This window comes from Antedon mediterranea, chromosome 3, assembly GCF_964355755.1.
Source record: "Antedon mediterranea chromosome 3, ecAntMedi1.1, whole genome shotgun sequence".
Classification (NCBI taxonomy): domain Eukaryota; kingdom Metazoa; phylum Echinodermata; class Crinoidea; order Comatulida; family Antedonidae; genus Antedon; species Antedon mediterranea.
In genome coordinates this window covers 4248052-4266224 of record NC_092672.1, presented here as the reverse complement: position 1 = coordinate 4266224, position 18173 = coordinate 4248052, and the positions used below count along the sequence as shown (strand labels likewise).

General features: G+C 34.4%; 2 protein-coding genes across 2 annotated transcripts; one reads left to right on the top strand and one right to left on the bottom strand.

Annotated features, from left to right (window-relative positions):
- Nucleotides 1–1146: 1146 nt before the first annotated feature.
- LOC140044593 (leucine-rich repeat-containing protein 43-like) lies at nt 1147–9204 on the bottom strand. The gene is made up of 15 exons (XM_072089168.1): nt 9067–9204; nt 8532–8583; nt 8221–8414; nt 7975–8085; nt 7494–7627; nt 6962–7082; nt 6372–6489; nt 6160–6236; nt 5665–5805; nt 4815–4899; nt 3669–3895; nt 3412–3534; nt 2282–2482; nt 2033–2093; nt 1147–1863 (listed from the first exon to the last, which is right to left on the bottom strand). Exons 1-15 carry the CDS (start codon nt 9160–9162, stop codon nt 1688–1690), a joined length of 1917 nt encoding a protein of 638 aa, XP_071945269.1. The 5' UTR covers nt 9163–9204; the 3' UTR covers nt 1147–1687.
- A 1709-nt stretch (nt 9205–10913) lies between these two features.
- LOC140043592 (vitamin D 25-hydroxylase-like) lies at nt 10914–15905 on the top strand. Its single transcript, XM_072088115.1, has 5 exons — nt 10914–11354; nt 12582–12786; nt 13670–14047; nt 14371–15315; nt 15598–15905. Exons 1-5 carry the CDS (start codon nt 10914–10916, stop codon nt 15786–15788), a joined length of 2160 nt encoding a protein of 719 aa, XP_071944216.1. The 3' UTR covers nt 15789–15905.
- Nucleotides 15906–18173: the final 2268 nt, after the last annotated feature.

Here is an 18173-nt window from a genome sequence, read left to right as displayed (position 1 = left end):
GTGTTTACCAATGGACAAATAATCGCGTCAATGACATAGCGCGCATGGTAACGTACGCGGAGTTGAATCGTAAAAAGTTTACATGCGCCCTCTGTAGTATGTGAAACGATCTATTTTTAGAAGTTTAAGTAGAGATCATCACGCGTCACCACCTCTCACGATGCTCTTTGATCGGCCGCCGTAACTTTAACATCGCGCTCATTGTGATAAATTTCTGTTTTTATTTTTGGGGTTAGTGTAGCCTACTCTGTGCATACTAATATACACACAAATATGTCACACGAATACAATATTGAACCTCTAAAAAAAGGGCACCCTTAAAATTTAGGGGGGGGGGTGTGGACCCCCCCTCTGGATCCGCCCCAGAGACCCTATGCGAATTGATACTACCAGGCCTTTTACTATAGGCTGCACTACACAAATATTCCAACTCTCTCATTCGAGCTATATTACTATACCATTCCGGTAGGTCAAGTCGACCTTCAATCAAATACTGTACATCGTTCATGTTGTGATTATAGACGGGGTATACTCGACCCGACCAGTTTGGTATTGTTGTATCTGCTTATCACGTGACGATGCCAGGCATGGGCAGCAGAGAGAGCACGTGTATCGTCGTCTCGCTCGATCCTCAGCAGGAATGTACAGTATACGTTACGCTTCATTGATTTTGATTTTTCCCTAAGTCGGTGCGAAAATCGGCAAACGTAAAGTACAAACATATCTAATTTTTCACTGTTTTGATGAATTTTCATAAAAAATTGACTTTATAAATGGGAAGACTGACTAAAATTACATCAGATAAGTATAATTTTACAAAAGTAATTGATATGGTTTATGATAACGAGTCGTCGGAAGATGGACCATTTCACGAATTTCCTATTTTGTAACCACAGTGTGATTTTGCCGTAGCTGCACTTGTAATCTGGCCTGATTTCACAGCCTTCGTTCTGCTTCACTGGGCGCTTATATAAATTGAAACTTTTACCGTTCAAGAGACAAACAAATATATTTTACATTTTTTACTATTCATTTTAAACCCGGAACCCCCCTTTAAGTTAAGTTAAAATGCGGAATGTTATGAGTTACAGTTCAAGTGTAGAAATGCGTCTATTCTTAGTTCTATAGAACCAACTTGCCACTACATACCACAAATTAAAAAATATTACTATATTTTACTATAATACATAAATATTTTAATGAAACACTGTATCAATGTATGGTAAACATACAAAAAATCTCCCTAGTGGCCTGATAGTAGGACGTCTGCAAGTCAAGCTTATTCAGATTTTTACAATTTACACGTACAGTGTATTATTTTACATCATGGATTGTAAAAGTATTTTATTAAAATTGACTCCCTTGTATACTGTACATACATTCAATATTTTATTCCAAATGGCCTACACCTGCTCTTGTCTAATTCATTTTTTTTTAATAAATAAAGGGATTTTAATTAACTATTTTATAGTGCAGTATATAAAAAAGCTCACTATTACTATTGGATTATATAATTAAGTTATTAAATAATAAAAAAATCAACTTTATAAATTTTTCTGTATTCATTTATTTAACAGTGAGGATAAAATACAACATTGTGAGATTCTCACATGTTTTATATTATATTAAAATATGTTATTTATTAATACTTGTTGCTACTGTACTTAGATAGCATGCTTAATTTGTTCTAAGTTAGAGCATCTTGGGCTGTTTTCCATTCAAGTAACTGTACACTGATGTTGGAAGCTATTGGAACAAGTGCTTGTTGTTCCTCTTCACATTCCTCACTTTGGTGGGATTTTCCTGATACTGGCCGTTTCTTGCTGTCTTTCTTTTCACCTTTTATTGGGGTCTTCTTTGTTCCTGAAGGAGTACAATGTATATCTAAATATTAATGCTGGTAGACCTCCAGGAAAAGTATTTTCTAAGTAGTAACTCTAGTAACTAAGATTAGTGGATGGCAAAGCATTATTGAATATACTGAAACCAATTTCTTCACAGAAAATGATAATAAATAATGTTTATAACATACCTTTCTCTTTTTCAACTTTTCCTTTTTTCGTTTTTCCAGAGTCTTTTCGTTTTTTCTTGTCCTATTTTTGAAATAAAACACAAATTTGGATGACATGCATCATCATATTTTAAGATCTGACATAGTCTGTTTCTTTTCAACATCAATGGGGAGAACCTTTCATTTTTTTTTTATAAATCCACAAGCACATTTTACAGTGTGAAATGGGTTAAGGATGTGATGTATACTGTACTCATTTTTTTTACTAACCTTAGCCATATTTACTTCCTCTTCTGGCTCTTTCTCAACTTCAGGTCCCTCCTCGAGTTGGAAAACACATTCTTTTGAGTAGACATGCTCCCCTTCAACAAAGTCTACCAGGTCGACATGATACTTTGCTAATATCGTCACCTCTGGTACACTCCTTGCCAATTCTACCTCTGGTTCTTTCTTTTTCTTCTTACCTTTATCCTAACCGAACATTTTAAAAAATCTAATTATTAAGATGACCTTACTACAAATCAGAAATGCAGGTTGTTTTTAAAACATGGAAACACCAACTAAACATATTAAAACACCAGCTAAACATTTTGAATGCTGGACACACTAGTTAAACATAGTAAAGTATAAAGTACTGACATACCAGTTAAACATGTATACTAATACACCACCTAAACATTTTGAATGCTGGACACACCAGTTAAACATAGTACAGTATACTGACATACCAGTTAAACATGTATACTGACACACCAGTTAAACATGTATACCAATACACCACCTAAACATTTTGAATGCTGGACACGCCAGTTAAACACAGTACAGTATACTGACATACCAGTTAAACATATATACTGCTGACACACCAGTTAAACATGTATACCAATACACCACCTAAACATTTTGAATGCTGGACACACCAGTTAAACATAGTACAGTATACTGACATACCAGTTAAACATGTATACTGCTGACACACCAGTTAAACATGTATACTAATACACCACCTAAACATTTTGAATGCTGGACACGCCAGTTAAACATAGTACAGTATACTGACATACCAGTTAAACATATATACTGCTGACACACCAGTTAAACATGTATACTAATACACCACCTAAACATTTTGAATGCTGGACACACCAGTTAAACACAGTACAGTATACTGACATACCAGTTAAACATGTATACTGCTGACACACCAGTTAAACATGTATACTAATACACCACCTAAACATTTTGAATGCTGGACACACCAGTTAAACATAGTACAGTATACTGACATATCAGTTAACATGTATACTGACACACCAGTTAAACATGTATACTGACATACATGTACACTGTAACACCAGCTTAATTTGTACAAACAGAAAAAAACACTTCCTTTAACATACTTTCTGTTCTTTTGGTTTTTCAGTCTTGGCACTTTCTTTTCGTTTTTCCTTATTGCTTCCTCTTTTACTACTGGCACTTGTTCTTCCGTCACACAAAGTTTCATCAAGTGGTGTGCACAAAACCTTTATAAATAAATCAAAACAAACGTTATACCAAAGCCTAGCCCTCAATAAGCTACAGTACATCATTACTCAGGACCATTTATAGACACTAGTGTTCAACAAATGACTAAATTCAGCTACTTGTATAACTCTACCTTATCTTCCTTAATAACTACATCTATTCCTTCTTTCAGACCTTCTTTTAATGCTGGTAAGTTTTCATATATCAGCTCTAACTTGTATTCAAACTGTAAGCCCTCATCATTCCAGGCCAGCTTATCTGTACAGTATTGTACATATGCTGGAGCTGTTTCGTGCTCACTGCAGCAGGAAGGTGCTTCACTTGCACTCTCAGATTTTGGTTCAGGGTTATCTGTTTCTTCTGTGACAAAAAAAATTATTTCAAATAATGCATTTAAAAACTTATGTAGTAGAAGTGAACATTTTGGACTGTATTGTATCATACACAGGTGTAGGTGAATTTCTGGTATTTTTAGCACTCCCCAATCATGTTTTTAAATTTATAAATAGAGAAAAATCTGTAATAAGGATATTTTAAACCAGAGAAGTAATACTTTGGCTTTGAGGGCCTAATTTATTATTAATACATAATACTGTACATATTAAAAACACCTGGTATTAAAAATAATTATAGAATGGTTGAAGAAAATAGGCTTTGCATTTGGCCTATGTTATGATTGCTATAAGGATTTGTGTTTTGTAACTTATGGTTTAAGATGCTGGGCTACTTATCCCATCATGGTCCTGGGTTTAGCTTCGCCCCAAAGACTTCGTTTATGTAGAGCATCGTTTGTACTAATATGTTGGTCTTGTGAACAGGATTGCCACCACTTTTATGGCATACTTGGCAATTTGCCTAACTGAGAATAATAATGATGGTATTTCCTAATTATGGACACTTAAAGAAAACGATTCTTCTGGACCTAGAAACCATAAAAAATTTAATGTAGGGAGCGAGGAAACTCGTCCCAATATTTCCACATGCGCACAATGAGCTAACATGACGTAGTTTGGTTGTTGCAAATCAAAAGCTGTCGTTTATCTGTCACAGTAATGTAACACCCGACTCTGTATGACTATTTCCCTGGTAGTACCAGGAAAGAGTGAGCACTTTCCCTGGTAGTATCAACGCTATTCTATCATTTGTCACTACTCCCTTTGCTAACCCAGTGACCAAGTAGGTCATTTTCTCCATCATACGGTACTAGTAAAAACCAGGGAGGTATAAAATGTAACTAAAGAGATGTAAAACTACTAATCTAATGGAACACACACAGTACCTTTAGGACCAGTGATAGTAATTATTGCTGTTTCATCAACCGGTGTTACTCCCTCAGCAGTTGTATTTTCTGTCAATTCACCCTCCTAATTTTTAAACAATGAATTATGAATGTGAATAAATACATTATTAAATATATTTTTACAAAAATAATAATTAATTAAATAAAAAATGACCTTTATAATAGCTGTATAAATATGAATATATTTATGTATTGTAATTCTAAACTCTCAGATACAATAATTTACAGATAAATGCAGGTGGTAATTTAATGCTATACATTCTTACAGGTATCAAAATTAATTTTGAACAAACTATAAACCACAGTAATAAAATAAAACTACGGCACAGATTTACTGTAGCTGGTATTGCGGCCAAAGGCACTGGTTTCTTTGGCCCTCCAGCAGTGCCGTAACTTAGAGACCCGAGGCCCCAGGTTTATCAACCCTAAGCGGCTCTCCAATGCTGGAAACCTTGGGCGCTTTTAGCCTTTTCGGACATATAATGCATGTTTTTTCCTCTGGGCAATGCTCAGGGGCTTAGATTATCTCCAGGCCCTCTGGGTTTAGCTAGTGAGTGCTCATAGCCATTACACCACCGCCCTTTTTTTCTGGGCTTTAGTACTAGAAGCATAGTTTAGTAAGAATGGGTTTAAGTTTCCAGAGTCATTGCCTTAAGCTCTGTATACACTATCAAACTCTATGTGACAAAAAAATGTAATGTACCCATATATGGACGTGATGATGTCATATCACTACCATAGTTGGGCATATCACTACCCTATTTGGGCATATCACTACTAGTACCATATTTGGGCGACAAAGCTTAAAATATGTGTTGAAAAACTCTACCTGGACTGATTCTTCCAATCGTTTTGCTTTCTCTTCACTCTCTTTTGAATGTTCTTCTATCCTTAATTTATCTTCCAGGAATGTGAATTCCATGTAGTATCTTCGTTCAATGATTGGATACTCTGGAAGGTCTTCTGTACCCTAATTTAACAAATAAACAAAAGAATATCAAACCAAAAATTCAGTGCCTATAAATGGCAAATTTTAGGTGCCTAACTGAATTTAGTGTCCTATCTTTTTCATTACAATTAGCAAAATTTAAGTGGGTCCCAGGCTAGCTGGCCCCACTTGAATCTGCCTATGACTACTAAAGAATGTTCTGTAACTAATTAGGCCCTCTTTTTTACTTAATTGATCAGTGTATGCATTGATTAAATTAAATATCAATTTACATCAATAGTTGAATAGCTATTTAAATATCCAGTAGATGGCTATGGGTTACTTCACCCAAGGTTTAACAATTCACTCGGTCAAAGATCCTGTGCTATTACTTACTTGCATTTCTATAGGCATTGGAACGCCGTTAAGCTGTTTAACTTCTAATGTTAATTTAGTCTCATCTTGGATTAAATCTGTAATTACAAATATGTTAGGATTAGTAGCAGTATTTTTCAAATAAATCCTGGAATAAAATAACACATTTAACTATAAGCAATAGTAATACTGTATTTGAATAGCACTAATGAAAATAGACATATTTTAATTACCTTTGCGTCTTGCTAATCCTTTGAAGTGATGCTTTTCATCTGCACTAATCCTAAGATCATCTAGAATTAAGAGGTGCTTTAAACTATCCACCACAAATCCTCTGTAGCCAGGAATCAACTAAAAATTACAATTGATTACAGTAAATGATCTGTAAATAAGCTATGTCTACACTATCAAACTTTATGTGCCCATATATGGACATGATGATGTCATATCACTACCATACAGTATTTTTTGTCAAACTAGTTTGATAGTGTAGACAGAGTTTTAGTATATTGTAGTTGTATTTAGTACTGTAGGAAAACAGAACTAGATGTTGGTATTTTATATCACTGTATTTTCATTGTTTTAACAAAAAAAAAAGTTTAAACACTTCATTTCATTATAGAACGTCTACACATCAAGCAGATGATACTGGGTTCAAATCGTGGTTGGGGCATTTTCACAGATTTAGGCTGTTTAGAGTTTCTCTTTGAATTTATATATATACACATTGCAATAAACTATTATCTAAATACATTGTGATTTTTGCTTGTGGTCACAATTTATTAATTATTAAAACAAATATTAATCATTTTTAAATACTTACAGCCAGTGGATTAGCGATGAGACTTAAGTTTCTTAACTTAGTGAGTGATGAAAGCTGCTGAACAACCTCTGGTAAACCACAGAGATTGTTATGACTTAGATCCAAAGACAACAAGTTAGGCCTAGAAAGTAACATACAGAAAATAATAATGAAGCCAGCTCAGTGAAATAAGTGTAAAGTTAAAAAATAGTAACAGAAATAGTAATGTGACTCCCTTATTTAAAGGTATTTACAGAAAATCAGTATAGAATAGAAGGTATAGGGGTGGGCTTATACTGGAGGGTGAGCTTATACTGGAGGGTGGGCTTATACTGGAGGGTAAGCTTATACTGGAGGGTGAGCTTATACTGGAGGGTGAGCTTATACTGGAGGGTGGACACTGGAGGGTGGGCTTATACCCGAGGATGGGCTTATACTGGAGGGTGGGCTTATACCCGAGGATGGTCTTATACCCGAGGGTGGCCTTATACCTGAGGATGGGCTTATACACAAGTGTGGGCTCATAATATGTTTAATAAACAGTTTATCTTACCAATAACGTTCTGTTAGGTAGTCGTATATATTTGATATGACGTTATGACCGAGTCCTAAATGTTGAAGATTTGGTGGTGGGTTGTCACAAAGTGGTTCAAGATCACTTATATTGTTTGCAACCAGCTCTAAAACCTAAAATTTTAATATCAAACGATTTAGTTATTCTTGTGATTAAACAGCTTACATCAAGCTACATTTAAACCTGTTCTGTTTCACTGAATAGAAGGCAGTGCCTTTGAATGTATAAATGACACAATGACTATTTATAAAAGGCTATCTGGAAACAGTTAATTTTGCTTTTCTAATTTGTTTATGTTGCATTTATAAAACATTTAAGATTAATTGTCTCAAATATTATAAGCTACTGGACGGTATTAATGATTGCTATTTATACTTTCTAGTTCAAATAGAATACTCGCCTCTAATTTTAATGGTAAATGATTGCTATTTATACTTTCTAGTTCATATAGAATACTCACCTCTAATTTTACTGGTAAATGATTGCTATTTACACTTTCTAGTTTATTCGCACTTAAAGTTAATTCCTTCAAGTTCGGAAATTCTAAGAGTCTGTCATCTACTTCATTTATCTGTAATGAAAAAAAGAACCTTTTAGGATGAGGCATGCTCAATCATGCGTGTAATTAAAAGTTATCTAACATTTCTGTTTGTTTTAATCATAAATTTCAACTTTTGAACTATATGGCTATAATACTACTGCTTACATTTTTATCAACAATTCTTAATGTTTTAAAATGGGTTAGGATAAACTGTTTGTTGATAACCCATGGTTTCTGCACCGCAGTCTCCCTAAGATTTTGCGCTTCATCACTCCAGCTGTAGTCAACACTATACGGTGAGAACTTGGATGTTATCAGCTCCTCCAAGCGTTCTCCATGTTCTTTTTCAACACCATAATCTGCGGAAAAAGAAAAAGTTACTGTAAGATTTTGTTGGCTTTAATATTTGGAAATATCACTACCATATTTGGGCACATCACCCTTTTGTTGTAGTGTAGACAGAGCTTTAGACTTACCTTTTAGTGTCACTCCAAATTGTGTATTGGCGAGAGAATTTTCATCTGTCCGCTGTAAAGAAAATAATGATTTCTATTTTATTAGTACTGATTGACCATATTATTATGGTCCATATACCTGCTATTGATGATTATTAGGGAGGCCTATTAGTAATTTAAGCTTAGCCTAATGTATTATGCTTGCTACTACTACTCTAGAGTGGGTTAGAAGACAATATTAGGCCTATTATTAGCCTATACACTACTACTGTACTACTACTAGGCCTAAACTAGCCTAGGCCTAGGCTTTAAACATGTATTATTAATGTTGTAATATTGTAATTTATATAAAATAATAGGCATTTGATATACAATAAAATGACACGTAAGCTTTTCTGTAGAGGCTTGCTGCAGTACGACAGGTTGGAGGCCTAGGCTGAACTGACAGCACGGCCATCAGCGTCCGCCAGCGACCGAGGCCTCTCTCTAGATGGAACTCATTAGTTTAGGATAAACTAAACTTATTACTGAATCGTATTAACTTTAGACTAATTACCCAAGAACCTAAACCACACGGGAACTCATGAAGACACAATGTTTTAAGCTGGCTCTCAAAAGCTTCATAAATACTTTGTCCAGATTCTATAGACATTTTTTTGCGATAATGTTATTGTTGCGATACGTTTGTTTACTTTTTCTTCGCTGTGAATGAGTCCATGTGCCTGGCAACGTTCCAGACGTCGTGACGTCTGGAACGTTGCAATAAAACACCTACAGTAGTAAAACAATATAAAAAACGACTGGATAATCCAAAAATGTTTCTTTTCACTTAATTTTGTCACACTTTACTACTGTAGCGTCTATATTCTCATTTCATGAATTTGAATAGGCATCAACTCTTAGTTTTAATGTTTTTTTTCCAATTGGTAATTTTTTTTTTAAATATACGATGCATTTATAAATGATTCAAACAAAAATGTAATGATATCTAGCCTCCAAAACATTTTAAATTAGGCCTACCAATAATTAATAATAAGTAATAATTATTTTATTCTAGGCCTATCTGTTTAAAAAGTGAATAAATCAAGTAGATCTATTCTGGCTTTCTTATATTGTACTTTATATACACGTTGTTATATATCTCTCAAGGCCTAGCAAATACGTCATGTCATACTTCATAAACTGCTGCATATTTTATCCATGTCCGCAGAGTGTTAATTATTACATAGGCCTAATTGTATTCAACTAATGCAGGAGGTAGGCCTATAGTAGTTATTCTTGTGGTATTAATTATATTCATAATTAATCATATACTTTAGCCTATATAACCATACCTGGAGGCTGGTCCGAGATCCAGTAGCCTGAGTGTTACATTAATATTAAATTAAAATAATGGTATGTTAGATAATATACTGTCGACTTTGACTGCGGCTGTTGCAAGTTATGGCATTATTCAATTCAATTTAAATTAAATTCAACTTTTATTTCAATTATTCATATGGTATTATGTTCCAAAATATAGCATATAGGCTTACAGCAATTATAACAGGCTTACTAGCAATATGCGTTGTTCTATATATCAAACAACGCAAGAATTGAAATCATCGGATAAAATAACTCTACCTGGACAAAAAGGTGTACCGTTTTTCGTTTTTTGCTTGCATTTCTTGGTGACAAACCGCATTTGCAGTTCTACAAACTTGCTCAAGAGTTTGGTTCTGTTGTTCCAGTTCGAATTGACTGGGTTGACGTGGTTACTTTGAATGATTTTACTCTATCAGAGAAGCTGCTGCGATATTCGTCGCCAATTTTTACTTTGATGTTAAATTGGGTAAGTTTGTTTAAAAGTGTTTTTTAAAATTCCCAATTCCATTTTCTTAAAAAGTTATTTACAATAGAGTATTCCCATCCATTTGATTGGATTAGATAAGAGCATTTTAGATGTTTGTAGGAGCCTATTGAATGTTTCTACGTTGGCTTATTTCTTTACAATTCAACTTTTACAGGTTCATTGTTTGCCGGTACACAGGTCAGTTACGAGAAACAAATTAAAGACGTTAAACGCGTTTTTGGAAGTCCTACCGATGAACTTGATGAGTTTGCTACAAAAGAGGTAGAACGAATGGTTAACGAGATCCACAAGAAACGGGAAAACGCGTTCGAATTAAAGCCTTTTGTGTTAGTAACGACAGCCAACACACTGCTGTGTATGTCCAATATCAACATATGCCATAGAGGTGACGCTCGACTGAAGAACGCAGCAGAGTTCGGCAAGAACATCATCCAGACTGCACCAGTAACTTCAACCTCTTGGACGTTTTCCCAGTTTTCAACAACTTCAAGATTCGCCAGTTTAAATTGGTTATTCTTGGGCTTAGACTTCAGACATTTCTGACAAATATTATGACTGAAATGTCATCCTCGAAACATGACTGCAATCAAAACAAAAAAGACGACGTCATGGATGCTACTGATACAACATCTATGAGTTTCGTCCATCAGAAATTGAAGAATGATTTTCAAAGTGTTAGAAGTACACTTCAACTGTCCATCGTTGCTGGAACTCACACCGTCACAAACACATTCAACATTGCCATGCACTTTATCACGCAGAATCCCAAAATATCTGAGAGGATACAGAAAGAAATGAAAAATACCATCGGACTATTTATTGATTTGTCAAAAGCGTTTGACACCATCAACCATGATATACTTCTTAAAAAATTGGAACACTATGGCATAAGAGGCACGGCCCTTAAATGGTTTAGAAACTATATTAGTGGAAGGAAACAATTTACGTCTATTGATAACACAAGTTCGTGTTTGATGGATATAAATTGCGGTGTACCACAGGGTTCAATTCTGGGGCCTCTACTTTTTATTTTGTACATTAACGATGTATTTAATTGCTCAAACTCGTTATCTTTTGTTTTATTTGCTGACGACACAAACATATCTGCATCTCACGAAAACTTGGATACGCTCATAGAACTAGTTAATGGTGAACTAAAAAATGTTTCGGATTGGTTCATGTGCAATAAACTATCAATCAACGTTAAAAAAACTAATTACATAATTTTCCGCAATCAGCGAAATCCAAGTAATTTAGAGAATGTAAATATTTATGTCAACAATAAAAGAATAGATAGAGTTAAATCGACTAAATTCCTTGGAGTACATAGTGATGAATTTCTCACATATAAGAACCACATCAATGTTACAGCTAGGAAAATATCTCGATATGTAGGCATACTATATAAAGTAAGACATTTTTTACCAACCTATGCTCTCTGGACAATATACAAATCACTCATTGAACCAGTATTAAATTATTGCAACATAATATGGTGTAGCACATTTCCAAGTTATTTAGATGAGTTATTTAAACTCCAGAAAAGGGCATTACGAGCTATAACATGGTCAAAGTTTAATGATTCAATGACTGAATGTTTCTATAAATTTAAACTTCTTAAAATTGCGGATATCAATAAGTACCAAATTGGGCTTTTCATGTAATAATGTTACTACTAATCAGGACGTGCGTTTTTCATCGCTCTTTATTAAAAATGGTTCTTACCATAATTATAATACAAGATCTAAAGACAAAATGAGACTCAGAAAACGTAATCGTACTTCTACTAGTTTTACTGTGTCATGTGTGGGACCCAAATTGTGGAATGACTTGAATTACGAACTACAAAGTACCAAATCAATATATATATTTAAATCATTGTTTAAAGAACATTTATTATCATTTTACAAATAATTTAAAAAATTATACTTGTTGCAGGATTTAGCTTTTTTATTATTTATGTTTTAGTTTTTTAGGCTAGTTAGGGACATAGCGGGACACAACTAATCAAGCTCTTTTGAGTTTTTATGTGTTTCCTTTTCATCTTTTTTATGTTCTCATATATTGTTGTTGTATATTTTCATGATAGAGGATGAATAAAGAATATTTGAATTTGAAATAGATGACGTCACAAGAGGTAAAGGAAGACCAAGATACACTGAAAACCCGAAATTGCCATACACCAATGCAACAATAATGGAAATGCTACGTATTTCAAGATTGATTGTAAGAAAGATAGTGCTCCTAACGGAGGAAATATTGGTGGTTATAATGTTTGTCCTGGGGCGATAGTGATGTCGAATTATTACGCAGTGGACCACCATCCAGATGTCTATACCGACCCAGAACAGTTCAGGCCCGAAAGATTTCTCAATGAAGAAGGAAAGATTTACAAACCAAAAGAATTCATACCGTTTGGAACAGGTACGTTTCACAATGATGATGATGACGACGATGGTGTGCAACGGAGTTGGGCTGGCTCGTATTAATCTTTTTGTTATGTTGACGTATCTGCTACCAAGTTTTACATTTACGTCTAAACGAAGATAGTCAACTTCGTGGTATTCTTGGTTATAACTAAGAGTTTTGCAATGAAGTAACTGCTACTCCTCGACAAGACTGTTATTCACCTGAATTATAAACTAAACACGTATAAAGCATCGCATCGTTATCGTTATGAAGTGGTATCGCCGTTTTCTGTACCACATGTTAGATTTAGATTAGATAATATGGGAGTAAGAAGATAAACCATTAGGAGAATGAGTTTGTTATGGGAGCTCATTAATATGTAAAGAATAAAACTAATTCTTACATGGTATATTATAACTTCTTGGCAAAAAGGTCTAAACCTTACATTTTTAGTTATTAGAATATGATTCAGACTTCAGACAGATAAAAATGAAAGATTTTGTGTTTGTTTTTGTCTTGTTGCCACAGCTGGTGGTGCGTTGTATTTTTGGGGGAAAAAAAGATATGAAAGATGGATTTGAATAAAATTATCTTTGACCACATCAAAAGAAACTGAAACTATTTCTAAGTCTATATATAGAGATACTTCCGATCTGGTAAAACGATACATAAACAACCTACCTGTATCTATCTTTTGTAGATAGATTCAATTAATCCGCCTTACTGATGTTTCTAATATAGGCCTATACCTTGATCATAACTAAGCGATCTTTAACTTTAATTACTTAATACGTTTGTTAAAATTACACCTACGATGCTATACCTTAAATGCTGGTATACTTGGAATGAAGCAATATAAAATAAAAAACAAGTTTTGCCAAACGCATTCCGGTTGTAGTTCCTCTTCGTAAGAGCTTCCTAAAAATGTTGACTACGCTGGCAAACTACGGCATCACGTTCCATATTGCATATACGGTTATACTAGCAATATGCATTATCCTGTATTTCAAACAACGCAAGAAATTATTGGATAAAATAACTCCACCTGGACCAAAAGGTGTACCGTTTTTCGGAAACTTGCTTGCATTTCTTGGTGACAAACCGCATTTGCAGTTCTACAAACTAGCTCAAGAGTTTGGTTCTGTTGTTCGAGTTCGTATTGGATGGTTTGATGTGATTACTTTGAATGATTTTAACTCAATCAGAGAAGCTGCCAACAAACACAAGGATATTAAACGATATTTGGGGCCAATTAATTCTTCGTTGCAGAAAATAGGTAAGTTTTAACCATTTCTCCATAACATTTACGTTTCCTTTGCAAAATAAACCTTTATATGTACAGTACTATAACTTGTTCAACTTATATAGGTCGATATTAGAACTGCTTTAGTGGTATCTTTAAAAATAAATTTACATAGTATTTAAATAATTTCATTGACATCCATTTTTAGTACTTTCGATCTATTGGATCAACAAAAAAGAAAAACTTAACTTCTATAATTTTGCATATGCCTAATAAGTCTCGCATTGACTCAAATGAAAGCTATCATTTTTCAAATATTACTTATAATAAAATGTATCTTAATCTTACATTTTCAGCTTCGTTTATAAAAGGCAAAGAAGCCAGTTTGGATGAACAATTCAAAGACGTTAAACGCGTTTTTGGAAGTCCCACTGGTGATCTTGAAGAGTTTGCTGCAAAAGAGGTAGAACGGATGGTTGACGAGATCCACAAGAAGAAACGGGGAAACGCGTTCGAACTAAAGCCTCTTGTGTTATCAACCGTCGTCAATACAACACTGAGTGTCTTCAGTGTCAACAGATGTCCTGATGATGACGTCAGGTTGAAGAACACGGCAGAGTTCAGCAAGAACATCATCCAGATTGACCAGTACTTTCACCTCTTGGACGTGTTTCCAATTTGCAGTATCTTGAAAATTTTCCAGTTTAAAAAGGTGGCTCTGCTTGGGTATAAACTACAGAAGTTCGTGAACGATAAACTGAGAGAAATAACGAGACTTGGACAAACATCAAAAGAAAACGGCAAAGTAGACGTCCCGAGCACGGATGTTACTGTAAATAATTCAATCAATTTAAAACTGGACAATGTCAAAAGTATTCCAAATACACTTCGAGTCTCACTAATCGCTGGAACTCACACCATTACAAACACATTCAACATTGCCATGCACTTTATCACGCAGAATCCCAAAATATCTGAGAGAATACAGAAAGAAATAGATGACCTGACGGAAGGTAAAAGAAGACCAACGTACGCTGAAAAATCGAAATTACCATACACGGATGCAGCAATAATGGAAATGCTACGTATTTCAAGACTAGTTGTCAGAAAGTATAGTGCCCCTCACGGAGGAAATATTGGTGGTTATAATGTTTGTCCCGGTACTTTGGTCTTGGTGAATTATTACGCAGTACACCACAATCCAGATGTCTATCCCGACCCTGGGCAGTTCAGGCCCGAGAGATTTCTCAATGAAGAAGGAAAGATTTGCAAACCAAGGGAGTACCTTCCATTTGGAACAGGTAAGTTATTAGTGATATATTATGAATAAAAAACAAATATAGTACAACCTCTATTAAGGGGACACCTTCGAGATCCAACAAAGTGTCCGCTTAATAGAAGTGTCCTCTGCTAGGGGTGTCCCAAAGGAGGGGTCCTACTGTATGGTAAGTGATAGGGACTAATTGTTTCAGAAAGCCCATGCATGGTTTGAAAATCCCGAGTTAAAAACAAACAAAATGATGACGATTTCTTAATTCAATTTAACTGTGCATCACAACTAATGATTGTGATTTTTTTTACAGGTTTGCGCATGTGCAAAGGACTGGGTCTAGCTCGTGTCGATCTGTTTGTTCTTTTGACATATCTGCTACAAAGTTTTACACTTACTTCAAAAGAGGATAACCAACACTGCCTTGAAGGAATTCTTGGCTACAATGAAGAGTTTTCTTATGAAATCATTGCCACTCCTCGTCAACAAGCTTGCATTTCTTAAATACGACAATGCAATATCATGAATATTCATAAACTGATTTTTGTATTTTTTCCAGTCCAACTTTACGTACGTTGTCTCAAATGTAATTGATATCTATAGAAGAAGTAGTGAATAATATTAAGCCTATATGCTGAATTATGGTTTTTAAAGTTTCTCATTACTAACGATCTAATAGTAACACCTTATTGTCTTTATTATTTTTTTTTCATTTTAAAAGTTTCTAAATTTACATCGTGTGTGTTTTTTTCTTGTTCCTCACAGTTTTATCCATTATTAGGGTTCGTGAACTTCCGTGCAATAATATTAGATTTCTTTTTAGAATATAGGAGATAGGAAGCGGACTCAGAGCAATATGAGCCCTATAATTACTATTGCACGGATGTAAATCAACCTTGATCGATTTTGGTGACACGTCATGTGAATCAAAATGTGTTTATTTTGACAAATTTACACTGTAAAAATAGTGTTTAGATCTTAAACATTTTCCACACATTTAGCTTTAAACATGTTTAGATATGAACATGTTTAGGTTCCAAATACAGTACATTCTAAACATGTAGTCAACTCAACACATCAGTGACATATTGATTAGTAAACATGTGGAGAAATATAAAGACACGTTTAGATTTTAAACGTGTTTAATTTGCCATTTGTGGAGCTTTTTTCCTCCACAGTAAAATCATATGCCCGCAACGCTATAACACCTAAACATGTTGACTGAACATAATAGTGACATGTTGACTGCTAAACTGCTATATCACATTATATTATCAGATCCAAATGAACTTATTTAACAAAAAACACGTTTAGGGTTTAAACACGCTAAACATGTAACTCATGTTTGAAAGCTAAACGTGTGGAAAAAGTGGTACAAAATAGATGTTTAAGATCTAAACACTATTTGTACAGTGAGAACACGGACTAAAACATTGATTCTGAATGAATAATGATGAACGCCCTCTATGATATTATGATAAGTGTATCTAATAAGCAGGAATCGAATGTAGCCTACAGCAGTGGTGTGCTCGACACATTCAGTCGTCGACGACATGTAATTCTCGTAATTATATAATTTCAACAAACATAATAAAGTATTGTTCATTGTATATCATGATCCATCACAAAAAGCCCGTATGCTTTACATAACAGTAGTACTAGTAGCTTTTATATCAAATCTAAGGACGAATCCGGATTTAGAAAGCAACACATGCAATTAATAAACATAAGAATAAAAAAGGAGGCTTACAACGTTTACACACAATATAACTATAGCAAACATAAAGCGTGGTTCCCACTAGAACGCAACGCAGCTACGTATTGACGCAAAGTGATGTATCGCGTAAACGACGCAACAATGCTGCAAAAATCGCAGGTTTGATTTCACGCAGGCCGGGGGAAAACACAATTATTAGAAGGGTATTTCTTACGTTGCGTAGGTTGCGTTACGTTGCGTCGCTAGTGGGAACCAAGCTTTAATGACACCCGCTGCCTATTCCTATAAACATTTCAGCAATTCGTATTATAATTTTAATTTAAATATGTAGGCTATTTATCACAATATATCTGTATACTATGATTATACTCACGTACAAAACATATCTCGGCAATTTTAATTTTGACAATAAAATTGACTTGTATGCAGCCTTACCTTATCTTATTGTATCTAATTAGGGGCTGGTGACTTTAAACATTAATGATATCCTATCATATCGTATATCATCTCCTTCATTATTACTATGATTGTCGATGTCATCATTGACTACATCGTTAATATCAACACCATCATAATCTTAGAGCTTAGGATCCATAATATGTTCCTCTTGTTTTAGCCTAATTCACAACATAACCAGAAATAGCAAGACACCTTGTACCCACGGTAGGCTTTTCTCGAATCCCGAATATCCAGTATCTTTACATTTATTAATAGACTCTGATCTTCATCCTGGATCTACCACTGATTGCCATCATTATCATCATTACGTCATTATTATCATAACCATTAATCACTGTCTTCCTTTTTGTAACAACCAAAAAAAGTATAAGCGAACTTACAGAACGTTTCCAAACCTGTAGGTTTCATTCTCAACTGTACGTATTTAGACTTGGCCCAAGTCTGTATTCATTGTCTTTTTTTTTATATTTATTTGTTGTTTTTTTCTTTCGATTTTGGAGTATCCAACTCAAGTAAGCGCCATGAGCGCCACATGGGTGGAGGATACCGGCGCTATATAAGTTTTCATTTATTATTAAGTAGTATACGTATAAAACGCCATATGTGCCAAAATATTTATCTTTTTACTAATATTAAGACAAATCCGTCTGGAACTCAGACTAGATATAACATAATCACTGTCTCTCTTACAATTATCCTCATCATTCCGTCAT